Here is an 8,532-nt window from a genome sequence, read left to right on the forward strand (position 1 = left end):
AAAAAGTAATAGTAAATTTTTAAATAACACAAATTTGTTAACGTCGGACACGGTGAGTTAGAAGCTGCCGTCCTGTGAAGTGTCCGCAGTGGACTGCCTATAAGACTGGGCCAAGCAACACTCCTTTTTTTTTGTGCAAACCTCTGAACTAATTGCTCCTCCAGGTGGTGTTATTACTCTCCACAGTATGTACAAGTTTGAAAATCCTACAAGGGGATATTCCTTCCCCCCCACAAAAAAAAAAAAAAAAACGGGAGCGTGGTTCATTCCGCGCACAGGTTTCTAAACTCATCGATGACATTAAATTCTTGAGTCTCCTTTATCTCTGACGGATGGCTGCTGTCCACGCACTTGACGCACATTCGGAGGGATGCTAAATGGTGGAAGGGGAGCGGCGTTTGTTCCCACGCGTGTGTGTATATATATATGTGTGTGTGTGTTTATATGGGCCAGCTTCACCGCACGATACATGGCGCCACTTAGCTGCGCCACATATCTGTAGCACTTGTCGGCTCGCTCATCCACCGTAGGCCGCCGACCCGCGGGACCTCTTTAAGGGCCTACCTTTCGTCTCATCCGCACCAACTGCCGTGTTTAGCTTGCATCTCGCGTATGGGTAAACCTGAAGGAAGAAAAAATATACATAACAGTGTAACGAAAGGAAGCGCAGCAAAATGGGGAGCCATAGAACGAAGCGTAGTGGGGCAAAAAAAAAAAAAAAAAACACACCGGCGGCCCCCGCTTGGGGTCCCCACCGTTCCTTCCTTTTCCTCACATGGCATTCAGTCAGCTTAAACGGGTCCGTGTATCCTATTCCTTCCAGTTTTATATTTCTTGTTCCGTTTTCATCTGTGACGGTCAGGTAGGACACGTAGACTCGTGCGAAGTTGGCCTCCTCGGGGATTTTTAAGACAATCTTGGGAAAAGGGACAAAGGTGGAGGAAATAATATACCCCTATGCACACTTAGAAGTTACGCAACACACACCTGTGCGTATAGGAGTGGCGGAGTGGCGGCGTGGCAGCGTGACAGCGTGGCGGAGAACTGAGTCGACGGTCTTACCTCCTCGTTGAACTCAAGTGAGTAGGCCTCCAGGATGTACTGCCCTCGGACGAAGGAAGAGTTGTAGTTGGACTTCGACATGGACTGCACAGAGAAAAAGGAAAAAAAAAATATGAAGAGGCTTCTCGTCTCCTGAGGTCAGAGAAGAATCTCCCTCATCGCAGTTTTTTTGTGAACATCTTCCCAAGTCTTACTGTCTTCACATCATCGTTGTCGAATATCGCCGTACAGAAGAAATATATCTCTCCATTCTCCACCTCCGGTAAGTTTATTCCCCTTGAAAAAAAAAAAAAAAAAATTGCGGTCACGGAAAAGAGGGCTACATATAGGAAACACCCACTGGGGAAACACAAAAAGGGAAAAACACCTTCTATCCCCTCTCTCTCTGTATCATATGGAGTCTTTTTTAAAAATACCTCAATTCTGAAAGGACGAAAATAACTTTGTGAGCATCCTTCCTTTCCTCCTTTTTTAAATATTTTTTTTAACGCCGCATCTGTCATCTTGTTCTGGTTTTTATCTAAATTGGGGAAGGAGGGGGGAGGAGGAGAAAAATGTGCATATGAAAATGAGGAAAAAATTGTCAACGTCCTCCACAATTTACATCAAGTGCCACGCTGAATCATCACTGTGTGCAGTGTCAACCATAGTGGGAATTGTCAACCATTGTGGGGAGTGTATCCATCTTTTGCGGGAGGAGGAGGCGAGGCGAGCTAGGAGGAGACACCTTTGGAGGCTACACCAAATTGGGGGGCTACACATCCTGTATGAGTACTTCTAGAAGGGACACACCTCGGCGTAACTTCCCACAGGTTGAGCAGCTTCACCATTTATTGAAGAAAGACATAGGGAAGGGAACATGCCACTTCTGGTCAGCATGGCCGTTACTATGATGTGTAACTTCCCCGAATTATTTCTGTTCACGCTCTCTCTACAGTGGGCCATCGGAGCGCTCTCCCCCTCCCCATACACGTCTGTGCTGCGTTGTGTACATATGCATATATACGTATGTAGTACATATGGTTGCACACAGGTACACGTGCGATAAGCATCTGAGCCGAATGCTGCCCCCATGGATGCCGCGTTGCATGCCGCGATGGAGGCCGTTCCGGTCCCGTCTTACCTCCCGTTGGACGAAGCCCCATGAACTGTCCTCCATAATTCTTGTTGTATGACATTTTAAAAAACAAGTTTCGGCGTTGGTTTTCCGTTCGTGTTGTTCCTCAGAGGATGGCGGCGAATACGCGCAAGCAGTTTTTTCCTAATGGCGTGGCGGGTTTTGTAGCTGGGGGGAGAGGCAGTTGGGCAGGTTGAAGCGCGCGCAGTCGTACACAAGTGTGTGCACATATATACATGTACATTTTTTTATTTACACATAATTACGCGCGAGTTGCCCCATTTCGAGGGCACGCAAATTTTTTACCCCTCAAAAGATGCGTTTTGAAAGTATAATCAAATTTTGTTTGTCACTTTTTTTTTATGTAGCCAGTTTCCACGCTTTGTTCTGCTTAACTGTCATTCAGTTTTTTTTTTTTTTTTTTTTTTAACACAAATGTGGGGACAGCATTTTGTACATCAGTTTAATGCTGTGATATTTGTGGGTACCATTTGTTCGTATGATTTTTCGTACGATTTTTTTTTTTTTTTTTTTTTTTTTTTTGTGTCCACTTTAGCCATTTTCACCTGATCCATTCATGTGCATTATTTGTCCATTTGACACTCCTTGGCGCGATTTTGTACGTCGATTTTACACACTCCCCATTTAGACATGCCCATTTGAATCATTTCCACCTGACTTGTTCATATATTTTATTTTATTTTTTATTTTATTTTTTATTTTATTTTTTTTTTTTTCTCCTCTTTTTTTTTTGGCTACCTGCTCGCCGCGGCAATCATCATGAAACGTAAAATTCTGTCTAAACAGTTGCAAAAGGAGGGGAAACGAAAGGTTTTAAAATATTTGTAAGTCGCAGGACATGTAACTGTGGCTCCTTTTTTTTTTTTTCCTTTCTGCGCGCTTGGGGACTTCATAGAGCACCCAGCCAAAGGGATTTACAAACACCTGGCCATCCGGCACGATAGCATTCCTATAAATGAATATATATCCCTACATGTGTAAGCATGTACCCCTCTTGGGGACCTCCCAACAGAGGAATTGAAAACATTTTGATTTTGTCACTCCACAAGAGGAAGCCTTGCCTGGTGGCCCAATTGAAAGATTCGCAAGAAAGAACTAAATCGGGAAAGTGAACGAGAGAAGGGGACAGACGGTACATCATACACCACTTTTCCAGAAAGCGGCGTACCCTCACTTCCATTTTTCCCTTACATTTTCGAGCAACTCACATAAAAGAGGTTATAAAGGACACATCTGAGGGGTACTATTTCTCACTGCCAAAGATGAGGAAGGTTAATTTGGTTACGCATTTTACACAGAGAAACAAAAAAGGGAATAAAAAAAGACCCCTCATACTACAATGTGTTAAAAAAAAAAAAAATGATGAACTTTTAAAATTTGCGATGATTTAATTGGGTGGAGGGGGCAAAAAAAAAAAAAAACAAAAGGATATAATGAATTAAAATAAAGGGGAACCAAAATGAAAGCTCATGCGGAGATGTGGTGCGCGTTCACTGAGTCCATGGTAGCCGTGGTGGCGTGGTGACCGGCGACTGCCTCACAGGAGAGGCTGCACAAGGTCGGCGTTCCGTGGGCTCTTGTAAGCGCGTGCGCTCCGCTTCTTCTTAAGGTAAATGGTGAGAATTAATAAAAGGATAAGGATAATCACCAGGATGACGAAAAAAAACAGGACATACAGACCCTTTAGGTACTCTGCGAGGAGGGGGGGGAAGCACACACGTACATGTGCATGTGCATGTGCCATATGTGTATACGTTTTTTCACACATATGCGCACACAAAATTATGCGCGCGGAGAGGGGAGGGAGGGGGAGCCAACTAGAGGCTGGCCCCTCGGAGAAAGTTATCCCTACCTTCTTTAATTAAAAAACAACCAAAAATGTAATTGTTCACACTTATGATTATCATCGTAACCAACTCGAAAAAGGCAAAGGCTGACGTGATATTTTCATTATTCTTCACGCTATAGAGTGTTGGGGGGGGTGAAAAAGGCAAACGTGATGAGGTCTAAGGGTGATCTGGGGGCACATAGGAAGTAGGTGCACATAGGAAGTAGGTGCCCATAGGAAGTAGGTACGGATAGGAAGTAGGTTCCCATAGGAAGTACTCTCGCGTAAAAACGCCCCCTCCAACGTACCACATATGAGTGGGGATCTGGGAAATGATAACCGTGGGGATGATCGACTCGCTGATGCCTGTTCGGGAGGGAAAAAAATAAAAAAATAAAAAAATAAATAAATAAATAAATAAATAAATAAATAAAATAAAATAAAAAAATAAAATAAAGTAAAAAAAATGCCCATTTCGCCAAGGCGCTTATCAAAAGGGGGACACGAAAGGGAAAGCTTTCCCCAAAGGGACACTCGCTATGTTTGCCATCCGGGACAGACTAATTCTACGCTTCTCGGTTTGCCTCTCTTTTTAACCTATGAGGTTGAAGAAGAGAAAGGCGAGGGCTTCCGAATCTGAAAGTGGTGAGTGAAGGTGCGATGTGCAGGTGATGGTACGATGTGCAGGTGATGGTACGATGTGCAGGTGACGATGCGAAGTGGAGGTGGCGGGGGGAAAAAAAAAAAATGCAGCGGTACGCCACTCTCTGCTTCAGTCCACTGCTTACTCAGGTTAAACTTGTAGCAATATATGGACCCCGATATGGCCACCAAGATGAAGGACGAGGAGCACAACAGCAGGGACAAAAACGATCCTATGTTGTCCACGATGTAGCCAGAAAAAGGAATAGCGATAAGCGAAACGAACGTCATGATGATGGTGTATATATTGGATACATAAATGTTGATGTTAAACACAAACAGGTAAATGTAAAAAAAGTAATTAATAAAAATGTGCATAATGGATAACAAAAAAGCATAGATAAAAATGAAGAAGAAAAAATAAAATGTGAAGGAGGAGCAGAAATTTTTTATCCCTTGGTAGATATCCAAAATTTTGATTTTCATTTGGTCGCTTTTCACGTGGCCGCTTTTCACGTGGCCGCTTTTCACCTGGCCGCTTTTCACCTGGCCGTTCCTTTCATCTGCTCTACTGAGGAAGGAAGCTCCCGAGTCGCCCCCATCGTCAGACAACTCCCACTCGTCATAGTAGTCTACATTTCTGTTACACTCTTCATCGTAATTTGGGATTAATAAAACGTTCCTCCTTTGTTCTTCCCTCTCTTGGGGGTCCACGCTTTCTTCCCTGCAGAGTTTCCCACCCTCCACATCGTCCGCTTCGTCCGCTCCGTCCGCTTCGTCCACTTCGTCCACATCGTCCGCTTCGTCCGCTCCTTTCGGGGTACTCTGATCATGGGATAGATGGGTGTGCACTTGTGCGTCCGCGCAGGCTGCTTCCCCCTCCGGTTGGTCCAGAAAATGTACCGAGTCTCCCTTTGCCAACCTCCTCCCCTGCTTCTTCACGCAGCTGGGAATTTTGCCGCTCCTCTCCGTTTGCACGTTTCCCACCTCCCTACGAGCGGCGTTCATTTCTAGATGGCCCTGCGATTTCTCGTTGCTCAGCTGGTTAGCAGCAAACTGGGTAGCAGCAAACTGGGTAGCCGCAAACTGGTTAGCAGCAAACTGGTTAGCCTCTAACTGACCAGCCGCTAACCCATTCTTGGGAATTGCGCTTTCGCGTAGGTCCTCCTCCTCCTCCCCCTCCTCATTGGGGCCTAAATTGGCCAGGCTGCTCAGGGACTCTATGCAGATTTTGTACGGCTTCATGGTGTAGCTGTGGTTCTTCTTCCTGCTGAAGGATGGAGTGCCCCGCTGGCTTACTTCGCCCCGTTGGTCTGCCTCGCCCAGTTGGATTACTTCGCCCCGTTGGTCAGGTTGGCCCCGTTCACCCCGCTGGCCCACTTCTCCACGCTCACCGCGTTCCCCGCGATCCCCGCGATCCCCGCTCGGGGTGCTCCTCTCCCCCGGTGGGTCCATCACCTTGTAAGTACTTTTCACCTCGAGGGTTTCATCCTCAATTTCCAAAATACGAAGTTTGTTCTTCCTAAATCTATTCACACGCAAATAATCATAAAAAATTGATTTATTCAAACTCATATACGCAGAAAAACTTATCCTGATATTATCATCTCTGCACATATCGATATGAACCAAAATATTATCTATGTCTTTGTCGACTGAATAAAGGTAGTATGTCTCCTTATGATAAAAACAGACATATTCATAGTTGTAAAAAATGCTGTGTAGATTGACCCACAGCTTCTTCTGATAAAACCATTTATATGTAAAAATCAAAATCATTAACAGGCCAAACATATCTATGACTAGAAATAGGATTATGTAGTCGCTGATTTCTGTGCTGTTGATATCGGTGGTGCTAACAGCCGTGTCGCTAACATCCATACCGCTAGCATCCATGCCGCTAGCATTCTTACCGCTAACATCCATGTCTGAGTTGTTGTTTGTGACTACGTAGTTGAGGGAGTGGGCGAAGAGCTTAAAGAGGCTGTTCATTAAGATGAGGAGCGATGTGATGACTCCTATGTTGACGTAGAAGATACAGTACATGATTCTCTTTTGGTATATTTTTATGTATCCACTGCATATGGAGCTGATGACAATGAACAGGTACAGGAACTTGAGGCACTTCCTTTCGTACGTGTACGGAGGCTCCTCGTCGCTGTCGCTGTTCCTCTTCTCTTTGTCCTGGTTGTCCCCATCGCGGCTTCCTCCCCCCTCGCCGATCCCCGTGAGCCCACCGCCAAGGATGAACTCCGCGGCGCTCCTCTGGAACAGCCCCACGCTGAGGAACTCCCCCGAGCTCAACCTATCCTGCAGGTTCCTCTTAAAATAAAAATTGATCTCCCTCTTTTTTTGCAGCATATCATTTGGGGATGTTGTTCTCTCTGTGTCTGAGTAGCTCCCAGGAGATAACCTCTCAACCAGGGGCATCGTAACCCTCGACATGGTTGTGTCCACCCCGCTTGTCACTACACGCAAATCTGTATTCCTCATTTGAATATCACTTAGAAGGAGAAAAATAATAAAGTGAGAGACCAAGTTGACGATGTAGAAGCTATTTACAACGTAGTTCTTTTTGGCTAGGTCGAATATCAGGATGAAAATGTAAGTCACTAAAGAGCTGCAGTAGATGAGTGATAGGATGTTACTGTATAGATAGATCGACTGACTATTTCGCTCCTTCGTTTCGAAGTAGGTGGGGTTCTGCATGGCTTCCCGAGAGACAGTCACAGGAGGGGTATTACCCAAGGGGGATGCATCGGACTCCCCAAACGGATCAGTCTCTACCCCTTTCCCCTTAGTTCCACCGCTTCCTCCCCCCCCGGCGGGGAACCTCCACTCCTGATGAACCACATTTTCCAAGTCGATCTCGTTGCGCACCCCAGTCAGCATAAACAGGAAGGGAAATACATTTTTAAATATATGCGTTGAGCAAGAGAAGAAAAACACACATATCAACAGCAACAGTTTGTTCTTCCTGGAGAAGTACACGCTCGATATTTGGTACTCGGACATGGTGCTCTTCGTTTCGCAGGGGGGGAACGTTGGCAGGGGTGGCAGCGTTGGCCGACTTGGCAAGTACACTTCAGCGCGCGGTCGTGCACCCTCGGGAGCGGCCGAAGGTCCGGGTAGCAACACAAGCGGGGGGGTGATTGTGTGGGTGATTGTGTGAGTGACTGTGTGGGTGACTGTGTGGGTGATTGTGTGGGTGATTGTGTGGGTGATTGTGTGGGTGATTGTGTGGGTGATTGTGTGGGTGATTGTGTGGGTGATTGTGTATGTGCTTCCTCGCTTGCGTGCCTGCCTGCCTGTTGGCTCAAGACCGACCCCCCACTCGTACCATTTTTAGGGGCGCGGCGCCTTCTCTTCCACCTTTCCGGTTCGTCAGTTCGCCAATTGGCCGCTTCTTCGCCCCTGCTGCTTCGCTCGGCTCAATTCATGGTGCCGCCTTCAGCGCCTGCGTCGCTCGGTCGGGTGCGCGAACACTTCAATTTAAAAAAATTCCCTTTTTTTCTGTATATGCCTACTAAACGATTGGGATTTCCCCCCTCGGTAATTCAAACGGGGAAGGAGAATGGCCCTTTGGGGAGCGAAAATTACTACGCTTGGGGCTTTGCGTTGCCGTCGCTAATGCTTCGTCCGCTCGTACAACTTGACGATTCGGCTTGACCGATTTGACTTCTCTTCACTTTGGTTCGATTCCCCCGTTTGGTTGGTATAACTTCTTTTTTTTTCCCCCTTCTGTTCCTTGCTATATGTCAACCGCTAACACTTCAGTTTTTTTTTTCAAGTCCCTTAGAATCTACTTCGGTGAGACTGTGCTTTGCTTTTGCTTTGCTTTGTGTAGACAAGCCGCCAGTAT

General features: G+C 46.1%; 2 protein-coding genes across 2 annotated transcripts; both read right to left on the minus strand.

The window, feature by feature from the left end:
- Positions 1–517: 517 nt before the first annotated feature.
- Positions 518–2,570, minus strand: PCYB_092300 (hypothetical protein; the record flags this gene model as incomplete). Its single annotated transcript, XM_004222343.1, has 7 exons — positions 2,486–2,570; positions 2,186–2,347; positions 1,552–1,582; positions 1,257–1,338; positions 1,063–1,146; positions 776–916; positions 518–622 (listed from the first exon to the last, which is right to left on the minus strand). Exons 2-7 carry the CDS (start codon positions 2,238–2,240, stop codon positions 518–520), a joined length of 498 nt encoding a protein of 165 aa, XP_004222391.1. The 5' UTR covers positions 2,241–2,347; positions 2,486–2,570.
- Positions 2,571–3,737: 1,167 nt separating this feature from the next.
- On the minus strand, positions 3,738–7,379 carry PCYB_092310 (hypothetical protein; the record flags this gene model as incomplete). Its single annotated transcript, XM_004222344.1, has 4 exons — positions 3,738–3,892; positions 4,053–4,162; positions 4,337–4,394; positions 4,817–7,379. The coding sequence occupies 4 exons, from the start codon at positions 7,377–7,379 to the stop codon at positions 3,738–3,740; spliced, it is 2,886 nt and encodes a 961-aa protein (XP_004222392.1).
- Between the last annotated feature and the right edge of the window lie 1,153 nt (positions 7,380–8,532).

Source organism: Plasmodium cynomolgi, chromosome 9, assembly GCF_000321355.1.
Source record: "Plasmodium cynomolgi strain B DNA, chromosome 9, whole genome shotgun sequence".
Taxonomy (NCBI): Eukaryota; Apicomplexa; class Aconoidasida; order Haemosporida; family Plasmodiidae; genus Plasmodium; species Plasmodium cynomolgi.